This window comes from Nanorana parkeri, unplaced genomic scaffold (genome assembly GCF_000935625.1).
Source record: "Nanorana parkeri isolate BGI_ZX_2015 unplaced genomic scaffold, ASM93562v1 scaffold793, whole genome shotgun sequence".
NCBI classification, from domain to species: domain Eukaryota; kingdom Metazoa; phylum Chordata; class Amphibia; order Anura; family Dicroglossidae; genus Nanorana; species Nanorana parkeri.
Genome location: NW_017307061.1, coordinates 443,935 through 462,427, shown reverse-complemented (window position 1 = coordinate 462,427; position 18,493 = coordinate 443,935). Strand labels below are relative to the sequence as shown.

General features: G+C 38.9%; 1 protein-coding gene across 3 annotated transcripts in view; it reads right to left on the bottom strand.

The window, feature by feature from the left end:
- The window catches only part of PALD1 (phosphatase domain containing, paladin 1), a 177,429-nt gene that overhangs the window by 69,590 nt on the left and 89,346 nt on the right, over positions 1–18,493 (bottom strand). For 2 of the 3 annotated variants that reach the window (XM_018564903.1, XM_018564905.1), the window contains 8 exons: positions 13,206–13,412; positions 12,215–12,317; positions 9,996–10,175; positions 6,672–6,836; positions 5,945–6,105; positions 5,697–5,772; positions 2,679–2,830; positions 210–306 (listed from right to left, as the gene is read on the bottom strand). In XM_018564903.1, coding sequence (XP_018420405.1) covers positions 210–306; positions 2,679–2,830; positions 5,697–5,772; positions 5,945–6,105; positions 6,672–6,836; positions 9,996–10,175; positions 12,215–12,317; positions 13,206–13,412 — 1,141 coding nt within the window. Of the gene's footprint in view, positions 1–209; positions 307–2,678; positions 2,831–5,696; positions 5,773–5,944; positions 6,106–6,671; positions 6,837–9,995; positions 10,176–12,214; positions 12,318–13,205; positions 13,413–18,277; positions 18,298–18,493 lie in introns of those variants that run through there. The other variant, XM_018564904.1, reaches the window with a different exon arrangement.

The window sequence follows — 18,493 nt, the reverse complement described above, 5'->3', positions numbered from 1 at the left end:
TCTTGATGTGCGTTATAACAATAAAAACACAAAGAAATCTTATAAAGAAAATTTTAAAAAGCTAGTAAGAGGAGGGTAAGATTGCACTGCCGTGTCTATTTGGTATTCTACAACAGTCTGGAGTTTGCGGAATCAACTAGAAGATTTGTCTATGGGTAGTCAACAACAGTGTAATATAATCACGTTAGCCATTACAAACAGAACGTTACCTCTGCAACAATTTTCTCTCCATCTGGTACCATGTTGATGAAGCTCTGTATGACCTGAAAGCGTTCCTTTGGTAAATCATTTGAGCTCTGGGTGGCGCTGTAACAGAAGTTATAATAAATAAAGATTAGTCAGTAGGGTAATTTGTTTCAATATAAGCATTCTATAAATTGGAATGTTCTTAATTCAGTGGAATACAATAGACCGTAATATAGGTTCTTTCTATCCCTTATGTATATAACATATTATTTGCCATACTGTATTTAAAATACATAATATGTTCCAACTGTTTTTGGTTTGCAGTGATATGCTGGTGGCAAAGTTGTTAATTTTAATTTTTTTTTATACATGTCAATTGACATTTGTTTGTGTTTAGAAAGAAACACAGAAAATATGCAACATTATATTTTACTTGATTCTAACAAAAATGCATTTCAATTCTCAGTGAATATGCAGGAAAACCAATTGATTGAGCAACATTGCTTAGAATTAATTAGAAGGAAGCCAAGTGATTTTTCCTGCCAAATTACACTTGTAACAAATATTCTTAGGCTTATTACCATAGCAACATAGTAAGTAGCTCCTGTCTGCGAGCTTGACTATGTAAATAAATCTGATTTACATTGTCAGATTCAAAAGGAATCTGAAAAATGTGTTGCATCTACGTGATTACCAGATGTACAGTATTTGGGCTTACGCAACATTCCACTGGTGTTGTACTGAGCGTTTCCCAGTGTTTACAGGCATTTATATTCAATTGCAAATTCTAAGTTAATACTTCCAAATGTGCAGGAATATACCACAGTTTCACAACACAACTGCATATTTGCTTATACTGGTTAACTTACTTTGCATGCCACTTATTTCATATATAAAATAGTTTTTACTTAGATATGCATCTGATTAAGCTTGGGTGACTATAGCCCTGGCAAAAGATATGGAAAACAGAAGACCGCAAAGCTGAAACTTTGCTTTTTGAGGGGTTTTGAATCCGTGTTGGTGCACATGTCAGTTTACTCAAATCCCCAGACACATACAAGTACCTCTGCAGGAGATCTTTTTTACAGATTACAGTGCCTTGGATCGATACAGACATGGCAACATACCACAGATCACAAGTAGTTTAATTACACATGGAAGTAGTAGGATGCACGTTTCATATAAAACCAAGATCTGTCAGCAGTTGGATGATATCTTATGCCATTCAGAAAGAACTGGGTTTGCATGCATGATCACCTTCAGACAAATGGAACCGGCTGGGCCATGAACAAGTATATTCTCCTGGGCACAATGTTCCCGTTCATGTGAATTGAGTAGAAAGGTGGAGATGAGCACTGCTGGCAGGCAATGCCAACTCTGCATATCACAGGGTGGAACAAGAGCAGTTGGCGCAAGTGTTCTAATTAGCTTGACCAATGTTTTAGCTATGAACGACCATCTGATGTTAGAGACTACCCAGAGACAAAATTGAACAGGTCAGGCAACTGTAATCCAGATTTGTTTGTCCATTAATATCCATAGCTGTGCATTGTTTTTAATTCCTACATGCTGCATTTTTGGCACAACTTCCAGTAAGTTTTGTATAGGGATGATGGTACTGTATTTAAAACACATGTAAAAAGAACTGTATATGTGCTTTAATTCACGGAGCAGCACAAAAATCTACCCTACACCCTTAAAAAGACATGCAAAGCATGTAAAATGCAAAAACACACAGAAAAAAAAATACAGTTTAAAGCCACGAAATGTGATAGTGATGGTTTAAACCAAAATAATCCATATTCTGGTTAAAAGTCAATGGGATCAATTCTCTAAGCCACAGGAGTTAGGCAGATAAACTGTACACATCCCAGCGCAAAGGGTTATATTCTGTTTAGTTTATAAGCATTATTGCATTATTTTATCACATGATAGTTCTCAAAAACTGTCCTGTTTATATTGATACATTTGCATAGTGGGGGGAATTCCTATTTTTTGTATGTGGTGTAGCTGTTACAATTACAATACATGCTATGTAGGGCTATTTTAACCACTTGCGGACTGGCATGTTAAACCCCCTTCCTATCCAGACCAATTTTCAGCACTACCATACTTTGACATTTACAAAAAAAAATGGTTTCCTTTCCAACATTCTACAGAATGAAAGTCTGAGGTAATTTTAGTGAATTGACTTTTGCATAAAAATACTGCCAAATGTTGGAAATGTGTTGATCCATGCAATATACCATTTAGCGAATGGAAAAGAATTCTGTGATAAAACGTGATATAAAAATAACGCACAGGGATGAAAATATCACATGCATTAGGCTTTTACGATTTGGCCTTCTTCCCTTGAATAATTGCAACTGTGCTAGTTAAGAGAACAAGAAATGGCACTACATTTGGTTTTGGTGAAATCCACATGAAGTATGAAAGCAAGAAGCCAACTCTATCCTATAAACACTGGAAATTAAAGATGAAGAAGGACTCACATCTGTTCTCCAGCTGCTCCTTTACGGTGATAGAGAACCAATGTACCCAGAATCATGGCTAAGTTTGTTCTGCCAACTCCTGTCTGGCAACTGAAAAGCAGAGCTGGTGGAGGACAGCTGGCATCACGAAGCAGCAAGAGAGATGGGTTTTCCTGAAATACATAAAATAATTGTACAATGTTCACTGAGGTGGTCAGAAATTCATTATTATTCTTTTGTATTACACCTTTCTGTCATTTATGTAAAAAAATAATGTTCTATTTAAATTCACTGGAGAGTTAATACACACAAACCACATATAAATAGTTACTATGGGGTTGCTTTACTAACCTTATAAACACACCACAAACATGTATACACCTCTGTAGTGTGTTCCCTCCCAGCATGATCTATGGGTGGAATCTAAACACCTTTGTAGTGTGTACACACCCAGCAGGTGTGTTGTGCAAAGCCCTGCATGAATTACAAGGTGATGTTGTGTAAATTAGCTCTATGTTGTGTTGCTTGCGTTGATGAATGCAGGAATGTAAATGCATGAGCTAACCATTTTTGTCTAAACTGTGACGCAGCATTATATATGCATCATGTGCATGATTTTTCCATATATGGCATTAGTGGAAATATGCTTTTAGAGACTTTTTGGTTGATAAATACGTTTTGCTGTGTGAAAATCACACGCGCCTGGTGCGTGCGTGTGTTTAGTTTAGTAAATCACCCCCTTTATCTCATGGTTTACAGTATTGGGTGATACATTCACAATTTATACATCTATGGAAATGCTTTCCTAATGCTTTACTTTCACCCCTTCGCTGGTCTTTAGTGTGGATACAGTTTCTGCATTAACAAAGGAAATCTGAGAGCAATGAATGACAGTAACCCATAGAAACCAATCAGCTTAGTGTGCGTTAGACTAATTATAACACGTAAAATCCCCCAACTTCCTTTTTCACACTATGTTTTCTGTTATAAACACAATGAGAAGTAACTTATCTTTAAGTGCTTTAAACAGTGGAATCCATTTATTTATGAATCCTGAACCTTGCTATATACTATAGTATAAAGCAAGCTATTTTTCCATACATATACATTATTTAAACAATTATCGCACATCTTTATGATAGTTTCTATTTAAAAAAATAGGATTAGTAAAGTAAATACACTTGCTAGTGACAATTATGTAGGCAACAGTTCACAAATTTTTTTAGACTTTACTGAATGCATGCTTGCTCCCGCGCAGTGTGCCCTATTAGGTAGTGAATGCTAGAATCAGGATGAAACATGCATATTTTAAATAAGGACTTGCAGCTCTATTCTCACAGAGTCCTTTTAAATGACAAGCGGGTCAGAAAAAGAATCTTTTCTCCCGATGCAGATATCTCATAAGACGGGCAGAGCAATGTGACAAGGGACAACAGATAATAGTGAAAATGTCAAACCTCAAACATCTTCTAGCAGTGCTGTGAATCACCTCCTGGCATTGTCAGCACAGTAGCAAGGCTTCATGCCAAACTCACTTCTTCAAGCACGCTTAATAGTTTAAAATCCTATCTGTTATTCTCATCAGTCGGTGCAATCAATGTGTAAAGCCTAACTCCAGCCAAAAATGTTTTTTCTGGGTTTTGTGGGAAAAGAGTTAAAAATGATGTCAGGTTTTTATCTCTGGGATCCCATTGGGGAGATTGTTCCTTACTTTCTGTTCTTGTGATGGCTGTACAAGAAGTAAGAATTGCAACTGTCACCAAAACAGGAAGGCACAGATCTCAATAAAAAATTGTTATTTCTAACCTTTGCCTGCTTTACTATAAATATGTTTTTCTGTGTGCCCCTGTTGGAGAAATTTCCCCTCAAATCCTGTCCTGACATAAAGGGAGGGAAAATCTTCCCAATTAGGGACAGATAGGCGTCCAAGAAGCCTGACAGAGGTTTGAACACTTTCCCCCTATATCCAAGGTGAAATTAAAAGTTTGGCAGAAGTTAGGCCTTAATTACTGTAAATGTAGAGAAAGCACGACCGTAATGGAAACAAAAATAATTTCCAAGATTGCAGTGCAATCGTCATTATATTCATATTAGAGTACCCCAGTGTGTTCATCTGCACCACCTTAATTACCTTACTACCTGGTATCCTGCTATTGTTCACAGTTCAGAGCTGAATTTCTGGAGGATATATGTACCACTAACTTAATGGTAATAAATGAATATTTCATTTTTACCTGCCTTTGGTTTATATTGGTGTGGCACGCAAATAGTTTCATACCTAACTGTCCCTCATAAGGAAGGACTGTCCCTCATTTGGAACCAAATCCCAATGTCCCCTTTACCTCCTCATTTGTCCTTGTTTTGGGTCTCATTTGTCATTTGTCCTTGTTTTTGGTCTGACATACAGATATACATGAAAATTTACTATTTAATGACCAAGTGTTATTCTGCACTAAAACCTTTATCTTAACTCTTAATGACCTTGTTTGCTTTTTCAAAAACAATTCTGGGTTTAACTAAACATTTTTGGCATATAACAATTTGTGAAATTTATCAAAACTAGTGCAGGCAAAATCTGGAGCATCTGTGCATGGCAACCAATCAGCTTCTCTCTTAACTGAACAAACTGAAGAGAAGCTGATTGTCCTCTATTGTGCTGGAAGGTGTCCCGCTTTCTCATCTCATATCATACAATCAATAATGAAACCATAAAATCACACACGTCTAGTTTGCTACACGGGTAGGTCATTTGTGCCCAATTTATAGGTTTTCAGAAAATGTGTTTTTGTCATGGATCGTAAAAATGTTTTGTGAAGTATTTCCTCTAGTAATGCATTAAATTTAAAAAAAATTCTATTCTAAAATAAAAGGAAGGGAAAACCCTATTTGTGCAGAAAATATACATCACATTGCACTAGGTTTCCATGTTTAGGAATTATATTAAAATGACAACAAGCACAACTTTTACACCATACTTACAAATATTCCAGTATATAGACCAACCAGAGAAAGGGGAAGAGGAGTGGATGCTTTACTTACCCTGAGAAAATGTACAAAAGCATCAAACTGGGGTTCTAGAGGTGCACCATCAACAGGCAAGGGTAAACGATGGTACCTGGAAGTATAGACAAAACAATCAGCTTTTCTGAAAATTATTAAATGTTTATTAAAAGAAACTGTGAACTAGTCACTATGCTAGGACATTGGAATTACAGAAGTAAAAAACTCAGTGAGATATAATACACGAGACAGACGTTCTTTGAAAGCGAAGCAGGTTTTTCTGGTACCTGTAGGATGGCAGTAAGAACACAGGTCTGTTGTATACTTCTTCTGTTACATGTGTATCTTCTTCACAATCAATCTTAACGGAGTGAGGCTCATCTTTAAAATGTTCAATGTCATTATATACAAAATAATTGTTCCCACTCAGCTGAGCAAAGTCGTAAATCTTCAAAAAGAAAAGAAAAAATAACTGTACAAACAATGTAAAAAAGCAGAAGAACAAATATAAATGGGCCAGTCTGTCGACCACTAACTTTCATTACAACAAATACAGATGGATTCAGAAGAAACAAGTATTTTTACGGTAGAAAAAATTAAGTTACTTTCTATAGTGTATGACCAATGAATTCTCACCCAATTATATCCAGAAATGTCTAAAGTGCAGTTAAGGGTTTAGGACAACATAAATGTATTGATATACCATACCCCTATTCAAAACATTAAGAAGTATTGCTGGAATATACAGCCACAGTACAGCAAACACTGCATCTGCAGTGCAGTGTCTATATACCCTAATATGATTTTTAGTTATGACCCCTTTCACGCGGGTGGCCTTGTTCCCAACCAGAAGGGGATCTGTGCCTTTAAATAGTTCCTGAATTTTAAATAAAGTTACTTATATACCCATGCTATGTTCATGGTTTCTATTTTGAGCATACTTGTATATACACATGGAAAACAAAATCTGAACCCTAAAAACTCTCTTAGTAATCAAATGTGCAGTTAGTATACCTCTCTTCGAATACCAAGTTCCAGATTCTCCACTCGCTGACCTTTCTCCAAATTGTGCAAATTTTCATGCAAATTCTCCTTTCTTCTAGGAGTATAAGGCACAAAGTCACCTTCTAACTTCAGGAACACAACTGGCTCCTCACGGACACAAAAGAACGTACATTCCTTCAGAAAAATAAAAATAAAAATATATATGTGAAATACACAGTAAATGTAATTGTTAAGGAGAACTATGGGGTCAGGGCTTTTCCCTATAGTTCTACTGAACACAAACTAGCGTTCTCCCGTGACCCATAGCTCAGTATACCGCGAGCTACAGCTCGCGGTATACCGAGACGCCGCAGCAGGGACGGATCTCGACAATACTGTCTGGATCCACCCAGCTGCGGGATTGACAGCTGGCTCTGCCTATCTAGAGGCTGAGCTAGCTGTGCCCACCCCCTCACCCGTCCGTTTCACCAGTCAGCGCTGGAGGATCGGACAGGGGAGGGGGGGGGGACACCTGCAGGGAGCCGTGAGTGACGGTCACCGTTCTCTGCAAGGATAGATCGAGAAGTGAGCGAGCAGTATGTGTTCACCCGCCTCATAATTCTCCTTTGAAAGGACTCCCTGCATCAAAATGCAAGATCTGCTTATTAGTTAGCACTCCCCCCATGTCAAATTCTGTATTAAAAAAATACACAAGCACACACGTTAGGAGAATTTACAAAAAACATACTTGCCTTACATCACCTACAATTGCCTACAGTCCCTAGGCAGTGGTGACATCATGGACCAGTGGTGGCAAACCTTGGCACTCCAGCTGTGCCAAAACTACAAATCCCAACATGCATCTGGCTCTGGGAGTTATGTCTGTGGCTGTCAGAGCCTTGCAATGCCTCAGGGGACTTGTAGTTCCAAAACAGCTGGAGTGTCAAGGTTCGCCACCACTGTCATAGACATTCCGCTGAGATGCTGACAATACTGAGCATCCCAAACTTCAATGAAGAAACTCCTACGTAATGCTGGAGCATCTTCTCATGAGATTTAATCACCATTCCAATGATCCTCTCGGAAGGCCTCTAATGTTGCTCTATGTTAGGCACCATGGGCAGAAGTCAGGGTGTAAGATAAATATATTTTAAAACTTTTTTCCTGATCTTTGCTTATTGTTATGCAGTGTTTTTACATGGGGAAGGGGAGCGGCAGTGTAACTACTAAGTGGACCTTGCATTACGATGTAAGGTCTGCTTTAACCACTCTAGGTAATGCCGTGTATTACAATATTCCATAACTAAATATTATTTTTAAAATGTCTCATTTTGAAACTGCAGTGCCTTATATTGTTACGAAAAAATGCTTAAAGCCCTTAGAAAAATGTATTTACATTATTTGTACATTTACTGATTTGTAACTTTTCTTTAATGCCCAAATGTTAATAGCGGGGAAGGTTAAAACCTCTGCTGCCAGTAATTTCTTTCTGTTTCATCTCATTTCTGACACCCATGACAGGTGTCACCATGTCAGGAACTGGGGCACAGACAGCAGTTAAAACGGGACAGAGGTTCTAACCTTTTTCTACTTTACCCAAAGTTTTGGCTGGGTGTCACTTAAACACAAGGTTATATAAACCACTTATCTATATTTTCCATTACTGTAGTGATGAGGTCTATTGTTCTTGCTTTCAGACAGATTAAGCAGGCCTAGTAATGGACAGGCATACAAGTGGGTGGTAGAATTGCAAAGCTGGTCTAAAATCATTACACAAAGGGCTTGAAAACCAAGAAAATTTTCTGAAATGTTTTTCAGCATTGTCCAAACATTTGCTTTTAAAGACTACTGTTGCCAAAACAATGGTGCAGTCAGCTGTATTATGCACCATACCCTGAATGGTGTTTTCTATTACAGAACTATCTGTGTGAGTACATTTTCTGTAGGAATAATTTACCACACCTAAACATTGCATACAAAGTATCTCACAGAAGTGAGTACACCCCTCACATTTTTGTAAATATTTTATTATATCATTTCATGTGACGACAAAGAAGAAATGACACTTTGCTACAATGTAAAGAAGTGAATCCATGCTTGACTGTAGGCAAGACACACTTGTCTTTGTACTACTCACCTGGTTGCCGCCACACACGTTTGACACCATCTGAACCACATAAGTTTATCTTGGTCTCATCAGACCACAGGACATGGTTCCAGTAATCCATGTCCTTAGTCTGCTTGTCTTCAGCAAACTGTTTGCGGGGTTTCTTGTGCATTATCTTTAGAAGAGGCTTTCTTCTGGGACGACAGCCATGCAGACCATTTTGATGCAGTGTGCGGTGTATGGTCTGAGCACTGACAGGCTGACCCCTTCAACCTCTTCAGCAATGCTGGCAGCACTCATACGTCTATTTCCCAAAGTCAACCTCTGCATATGACACTGAGCACGTGCACTCAACTTCTTTGGTCGACCATGGCAAGGCCTGTTCTGAGTGGAACCTGTCCTGTTAAACCGCTGTATGGTCTTGGCCACTGTGCTCCAGCTCAGTTTCAGGGTCTTGGCAATCTTTTTATAGCCTAGGCTATCTTTATGTAGAGCAACAATTCTTTTTTTCAGATCCTCATGAGTTGCCATGTTGAACTTCCAGTGACCAGTATGAGAGAGAGCGATAACACCAAATTTAAAACACACCTGCTCCCCATTCACACCTGAGACCTTTTAACACTGACGAGTCACGTGACACCGGGGAGGGAAAATGGCTAATTGGGCCCAATTTGGACATTTTCACTTTTTTGCCAGCGGTTTAGACATTATTGGCTGTGTGTTGAGTTATTTTGAGGGGACAGCAAATGTACACTGATATACTTCTTTAGGCCTGGTTCATACCTGGGCGTTTTGTAGCGCGTTCGAACGCTCTGCAAAACGCTCAAACACCGAAATCCCATTATTTCCTATGGGTATGGTTCACACCTGGGCGTATTACAGGCCGTATGAACGCGCTACAAAACGCCCTACGCCCAAAGAAGTACATGAGCTTCTTTGGGGCGTTTTTGTCGCACTATTCGATTGGGCTACAGCCAAGTAGCCCTCTGAAACGCGCGTTTGTCGACAAACGCGCATATTCGACACGCCTAGGTGTGAACCCAGCCTTACATCGTAGCAAAGTGTAATTTCTTCTGTGTCGTCACATGAAATGATATAATAAAATATTTACAAAAATGTGAGGGGTGTACTCACTTCTCTGAGATACTGTAACTGCAGATGAAAGTCAATCAGACAATTGTCATGGTATAGTTTCTGTTGTCTGTGTGATTAGTAAATAAAGCCATGCTTGTCTCCAAGTTTCATACCTTATGTCCATCGTTCTGTAGCTTCTGCAACACTTGTTTGAAACCATTAAGGCTGGGCTGCCCCATTCCATAGACTTCATAACCTCCTTTGGCTTGACGGAAATTAGGCGCCCCACAACTACTTGTTGTGTTTAAAACATCTAGCTTGCTGTACACATCATGAACCATGAAATATTTACCCTAACACAAAAAAAACATGTATAAGTCATATGTAACTGATAATGGTATGACATTTTAAAAGAAAACCTAGAACAGCGAAATACGGACATTGCCATTGCTGATCTCATTTTGAAAATTCTACTTGCCGAGCTTTCACTGATTTCAATACTTTCTCAATCACTGGTCTAGAATAGGTATGCAGCATGTGAATGCAGTCTCTTCTTATATGTGCTAGGTTAGTGACCCAAAAAGTAACGAAACCATATGTTCAGGCAACAAGCATTTTCAGAAGTCAGCTAAGGTAGTTTTCATTTCGCTCTCAATACAGATTTCCTTTAACAGGTAAACAAATCCTTACACACTATATTATTAGTAGCCACCACCCATGGCATGCACCTATTTTAGACTACCATTTAAACAAACCTGCGCTTACTTAAGGTGGCCATACACCTTACAACCATCGCACGACTTTCGTAAGGTAATTAAAATCTCGTACAATCTGCCCATCTTGGACAGGCAGATCGTACTTGCGATCATCGCAAGCCCTCCCCGCCGAGGGCAGGGCTTCCAATTATTCCAATGCTGAGCGGGCAGCGTGCGCTTGCGCACACCGGCCCGTTCGGCATTTGTCTTCCGAGCATGCCACTAACCCGCTGAAAATCGTACGATTCTCGGCGGGTTTTCGAGCGTGCTCGGAAGACAAAAGACGTGCGATCGTACAGTAGAAACGGTTGCACGCCTTCCATACACCTGCCGATTATCGTACGATAAACAGCATGTGCTTGGGCACCTTTACTCACCAACTTACACAATTGAGCTTTAGTTTTATCATATTTTTTTTTAAATCACAAATGACAAATTTAAAGAAAGATCTGTCAAGTGTGCACACCCCACACCACAGTCAGCGCTCTGGTTCATGCTGCACATGGGAGACAACTTCTTTCCTGATTCTTCTTTTCTTAGCAGAACCATTGGCTTTTTCAATGTAGTAATGTGGCAGCAAAATGATAATGTAGGCAATGCAAGTGTCTTACCTGTATAGTATTCTTGTGTGGCAAAAATCTGTGGTTAAGGAAACAGTGAACACATTTCTCACAATTGCACTGTGGCCCTGACCTTTCTGCTCTCCTCGTCTCACAAGTGGCCAGTTAGGCCGCTTATCACACTTTTTGGGTCAACAGCTTGATGAGCAGAGCACAGCATTTCCACGAAAGTTGTGGTGGCTTTTTCTGTAATAAAACATCCCAGGTTTTGAAAGTACCAGGATGCTATAAAAAAATAAAAGCACTGTGTGTGCCAACACCGGAAAAAGGTACCTGCATCATCACCCTAATAACACCACACAAACACATTAAAAATCAAACTCCATTCAAATATATTTTTTAGGATAAAGTAAGGGTCCATTTACACCAGCAAGCTGCACTGATAAGTAGCAGTGCTGATCCCAAGGCATTGCACCCTTTCCTTTTTTTCTTAGAACTTTATTGAAATGTCATTAAGTTCTAGGGGCCACAGTGTCATGCAATGTGTTTGTACAACGTTGTATTATGCTGCACTGAAAAAAGTACTGCACACACCCCTGCAACATGGTGTTGTGAACCAAGTCAATTTAAAACAAGCCAAATTGCCTTGTCTGTGCATTGAGGCTGTGCTGAGAAAAGGCATCCAGCACAGCCCAAAAGTACTTGGTGTGAACACACCCTAAAGAAGGGATTAAATATGCAGGCTTTTACTGCTGCTCTTAATACATTTCCCTTCATTTCTGGTTCTAGCAATGATAGTCACCATGTGCAATGATCTCTCCAATGGGGACACATGAAGTGTGGATGGGTTACAAGCTCTGTCTGATTTTAATTCGGTCTACATCCACATTTGGAGATGGCCTCACTTCCGTTCAGGTGACAGGGATTGCAATGGGAAGCAGTAAAAAGAAATCTCCCCAACAGATATCCAGACCGCAATAAAAACCTTCACTCTATCTAAAGCTAAGAAACGTTTTGGCTGTAGTTACAATTTAAGAGAGTTTTAGCTGGCCTAGGTCTGACAATCTTAGACTTTACCTGTACAAGATAGTGTTCTGGCATTGTCTCAGAAATCCTTCCAACAGAGTAACTTGCTTTAAGAAAATCATTGTGAATCTGAAACTCTTCTTTACAATTGTACCTGAAATAAAAGACATCATGTTCAGCTCACCTTCACTACAGATTACCATTTACAACAAAACTTGTACAGCAAATCACTTCATATTACATACTCCATCCAGATAATAAACAAAAATCTGACATTGGCCTATTAAAATGCAAAATATAAATCACAAAATAGAATTAGATTAATAAAAAAATTATCTTATAATAAAGCACTTGATTGAAATGATGAAATATAAAGTGAAAATTATATTTCGCTTCCTGCAGATCTACCAATATGTAAGGCCAAGTGTGTGTGGCTGAAGTGCTGCCACAATACCTATGCAGAATAAGTAAGTGCTCCTGCTTATTATAATACATATGGTATTGTAGTATGGCATTTTTAGAGGGTTAGCTCCGCCTTTGAAGTATACCCTTCAATGGACTTTAGTGGGACAACACAACATAAATGCAGCATGTAGGACTTTTCCCCAGCACAGCAATACAGGGAGCTAGTTGGAATGGGTATTATAGAAGTAATCAGTTTTCTTTGGTCCATTCATTTTGCTCATGTTATGAAACAAAACGAAATGCATGACAACGCAGTCAGCAAAGCCTGCTAAGGCAAAGCAGCACACCTTAGATTACAGACACATAGGTGGTTATTATTTGGCTGTGTATCTGCAGTAAATCAAATGTGGCTACTATGATGTAGTCTTATAGCTGTTTAAAAAAAATACAAAATAGACTGTAGTTTCCATTGAAAGCATACCTGTTATAAGAGAAACACAAACAGGCACTGTTAACTAACTTCAATGAAATAATCTTTGGAAAATATGTTCAATGATTATCTCACTACAAAAAATCCTTATCAGACTGCAATTCCTGGCATGAAATCATATGTAATGCATTTTAGTTCAGTACTTACGTTATAACTACAGGGGCAACTTTATTGGTGATGATGGATTTTGCTTTGTTGTGGTGGCCCGCTGTCTGGAATGAATGAATGCTTAGGCTGTTTCTGTCTTCTCCACTTGAACTTCCACTGCCATTTCCTTGGATGCTGTCACTGGGGGGCACTATTGGGGCTGGCTGCTGAGCTGCACTGGCAGTTGTACCCATACTCCACAAGCGCCTACAGATGAGATATAACAATGCACAAGAATAAGTCTAAATTAGGATAAGCAAAAGTAAAAACATGCAGGAATCTTTACCTGGATATGCACAGTGATTTATTACCAAAACATAATAAAAAATAGGAGCCAAAATTATCCTATTCTCATTGCATACACACAAAGCACACATTTTAATCTCAATATTATTTGTAAACAATCTAAATTGCACATAAGGCCATCAAATGTTTGTATGTAGTAATAAAATACAAAACAATGCCAGACTGATAAATAGGCTTGGATGACAGATCTGATGTCATCTCACACATATATTAAGAGAAATAAATTACATAAGACAGGAAAGCCTAAGAGAGGAATCATTTACTTCCTTCTTCCTGTTCTATCTGTATCTCCTGCAGTACACAAAAAAGGATGACCGCACCAGCTTTCTAATTTAAAGTTTAGAACCGATTTCCTATGAGTAAACATGCTGACTGCTGTTGCCAATAAATCACAAAACAAAAGGTGCTGAAAATTCATATGTTAGTGCTTACACAGTATTAAAAGTTTAGAAGGTGCATAAACATGAGACCCTGATTAGTATACAAAAACTAATTTAATAGGAAAAATTAGAGCTGCTGTTGACCATCGCTACCAATGAAGACCTGCACTACAAAAACCACTGCTTGCCACAGAAATCAGATTCGGGTTTTTGCTTCAGCCCTCAGTTTGCTTCTGGCAATGGTGTAGTGAATGGAAACTGCATTGTTCAGTATTATATCGGTTTCCAAATGCTGATCTAGAATTCAAATGAGAAAAATGCAATGCTCTGTCCTGTGAATAAAGAGTTAATGTACAGGTGTACCGTTTTAAAAATAGAGCTCCCCCACCTGTCTAGCATGCACATACACGGACCTCAGATACAGTATGGTCCTGTTCCCCACTGTTTGGCCAACTTTTCCACACCTCTCTATAGAACCCGTAGACATAGCATTACACTGCAGGTCAGGCACCCAGCTTGAAAAATGGGAATACTATCCCATGAGGCAGAGGGCCCGGCAGTAGGAAGCGGGTTTGGGTTGCATCTGAGATCTGTGTAGAGGTATACCACATTGGGTTCCTCCACCCACCACCTTAGACGTTTTTTTTTTTAAACTAAAGTTCTTTAACTCTTTATTCACAGAACAGAACATTGTATTTGTCTCCAATTAATTCTCAATTACATTTTTAAAACAAAAGCACATTTGTAGTTTAACACTTTATTAATACATCGAAACAGAGTATAAAATATTTCATAGACACTCGTGAGAACGGAAGTATGGGACATGTCACAGACTACTATAGCTTAGCCCAGTGACATGAGTAAGCGTTTGCCGGAGATGGAAAATGACGTCATTCGAGCAAGGTGCTCTGCTGTTTTCAGCATGGACACGCATGTCAGAAATAAGAGCAAGTCTGGGCTAGTGGCATCATGGCAATAGAATACAGGGAAATCCTTGTGAGGGGAAGAGAATGGATTATTTTGATGTGGACTACAAAATATATGTACTATATTCAGGTTAATGGCATGAAGAATGTGAAGTGTGATGTCCATGTCCCAAAAAGTGATGAAAGGTTCAAAGGGAAAAAGTAATGTGCATACTCAATGAAACTGTCAACTGCTCCAGAGAGAAGCATAGGGAACTGCAAAAGTGAACCAATAAGGATCACCAAAGTCAAAAGGAAGGAGGGAAGACCGAAAAGTGAAAACAAAGAATGTATCAGAACTGGAGCAGACAAAATTTGGAGCAGTTGTGCAGGGCAACCAATCAGCTTCTCTCTCTCATTTTCAAATCTAAACTGAACAAACTAAAGAGAGAAGCTGATTGGTTCTCATGCACAGCTGCTCCAGATTTTGTCTGCTCCAATTTTTATAAATTCCCCCCAGAATGTCTCTGAATAAAATGATTACCATTTTGCATGCACAATTAGTATAAATGATTTTAGATGAGACAAAAAATTATACTTCTAACCTTCTTGTGTAGTAACATTCTAAAACATAAGCCTTTGCAGCATGCTCGCTAATTACACAATTCTGTCTAGTGCAATATGAAAACTAGCAGACAAGAAGACTGGTTATCTCCTAGCAAAAAAAAAAGTGCTCATAGGCTTGCTAGCAATATAGTGGATTGTTCCAAGTGGCATACCTGATAAATTGTGCCATTATCTAAACCAAATACAATAGCATCTATGCTACAAAAATCTACATTATTTGTTTTTAGATGTTAAAATTTGGTGTGAGGTTTGAGGAATGGAATTTTGCTTTACATGTGACATTTAGCTGTATAGCTGCTGCACACTGTTGCCAGCACAGTTCTCAGAAGTCACTTTTCTGTGATACAATCCCACTATCTGTATGCATTGCTAGAATTTTAGCAAACTTTGTTACAAATTCCTACCTTTCTCTGCTTAGAAGAAACGGATGTTTACCCAATCATGTCCTTTGTCAATCTGACTGGGAGTGTCGAAGCACCTATGCAATCTCGGTGTTGTAGAGAAGCACCAGCTCAATTTCCTATAGCCATACAGGATCCTAGAGTTACCTCAACTATTGCAGGGGATGCTTCTAATGACAATACGCTGTAGGCAGACTTAAGTGAAAGCAGTGATGCAATGACCTGTCCCAGTATGCAATATTTCAGGAAGGCGACTTTTAAATTCTTTGGTTTTAGAAAAACATAGCACCTACAGATTGAAATGTAAGGATTATTTTAGTAATGTTAAATTACAAAATTACATATATGTCAATTACTGAATTCATTTTTATCAATAATATAGCAAAAGCGTTTTTTTTCTAAAACATTGAGAACTGTAAATGGGTTGAATTCTTAAGCCCTCAGGGGCAGGCACCCTTTACTATCTTGTCTTGAATTGTATTGCGATTGTCATGTCTTCCTTATATTGTAAAGCACTGCGCAAACTGTTGACGGTATAAAAATCCTGTATGATAATAATACTCATTGCAAAAGAAATGCACAAACAAGCATTTCCTAATGCACCACTGAACCTGCAATGACTTTATTAGCCCACATATCAGAGTATAGATAACCTGTGAAATGCTGTAGCCGCCATCAAATAACAGTGATGTTGGGAGTAATGTGCTCAGCTTCTATGCCTTTCATCTTGACTATGGCTCTTAGAAACAACCTGGCCATAGAGTTGAAGTAGGGCACATAAATAAAAAAAAGCAAAACATGCCATGTTCTTTTAAGGCAGGTATCTATTAGTAATGGAAGTCTGGTAACTGGGCATTACCTTTACAACGTTTTTACTAAAAGTATTAGCAGACAGATTAGCCTTACTAATGTCTCTGATGCCATGTACAGCTGGTATATACTGTATACCTCACATTTACTAGCAGGTCCTACTCTTAGTTAATCTTGTTTTACAGAAAAAATTACCTGCAACTTGATTTTAGAAAATCAGCCATATACTATGATACAATTCATTCCCATGTTTGTTCACCATAGGCGTAATGTTCTTGTCGAACATCAAGAGAGGTATGGAAAACAAATGTTGTTACACTAAATTACCAATATCGCCCTACTGGCCAAAACCCAGTGTGAAGTAACCATCTTGGACAAAATAAAGTACATCAGGAAGGATTGCTAGAATTAACCAACACTGACTATTAATAATGCCTTTATTTTTTATTGTGTCCATATGAGGATGCCATTTGTCAGGCATTTCCTGCTCCTGCTATCACTGAGCAACACACTTGTAGACTGGTAATAATGGTAATTGCCTTACATTGTCCTGTGCTCCCAGACCCCATCTTCTGAGGAAGTACTCCTTCCATTTTGTATGTTATATATGGGACTTCCTTTCTGCTGTCACAAAAACAACTTTACAACTATACTGACAAATGACATAATTAGTTTTATGTACAAAATGTATACAGCATCCAAAATATGCGCACACATTTTTCAGTGGTGGAGAACACCAAGTTGTGCTTCTAATACTTGACTCAAATTTGTCCTGAAAACTGTCGAATTAGTCTACTGTAGAGGGCCAGAATAGTTCTGGCTGATACCTCAGTGTAGTGGTTGGTTAGAAACCTGTATATGCTTCTGATTTCTAGCTGGGATATTGGGACCTGCTGGGATTTCAAATAAGTGTGATTGGCACAGCTGTTCTCTTTACAAATAAACAACTGTTATGGTGCCCATACACCTTACAACGATCGCAAGTCTTTTGTATTGCGATGGTTGTAAGCTAATTAACAGCTCGTACGATCTGCCTATCTTGGACAGGCAGATCGTACTTGCGATCTTCGAAGGCCCGCCCCTCCGATGACTGCAATGCTGAACAGGCAGTGTGCGCTTGCGCACACCGGCCCGTTCGGCATTTGTCTTACGAGCAGGCCATAAACCCGCCGACAATCGTACAATTCTCGGCAGGTTTTCAAGCCTGCTCATAAGACAAAAGATGTGCGACCGTACAGTAGAAACGGTTGCACTCCTTCCATACACCTTGCGATTCTCGTACGATAATCGCAAGGTATATGGGCACCTTTAGACGTGTCCATTTATATCCGATTGCTTCCAATCTGTCCCTTTTCAAGTCCGCCAACACAGAACATTGTTCCATTTTATTTTCACACTTCGATGGACTCGGAGGTTATCAAAAGTAGTGCGTATACACCTGACTCCTCATAGACTTACATTGAGCTTCCCATCAGATCTGCCTGAGAAGTTGATGGGAGGACCTGATCGGAAGGCCATGTGAAAGAGGCCTAAAAAGAAGACAATAAACCTAAGTGCATAGCATTACTAGTCGTGTTGAATACAGACACTGATATTGTAGGCCTAGCCTTTCATAGGAGGTGTTGTGTCTCCTATGGGCTTGCCATTTGTGGCTCTCTTTCATGGATAAGAGAATTGACTATTAAATAACAGCGAAACAGGTTAATCCCAATTGCATTTTTTTAGAGATCACCTGAAGCCCAAACAAAGACTGACCAAATTCATGTTCCCAGAAACTAATCATGGATTGCACATATGTACAAGCATTGAGCAAACCTAGTGAAACTTGATTAACCAGACTTGCATTGTTTCCTTTGTTC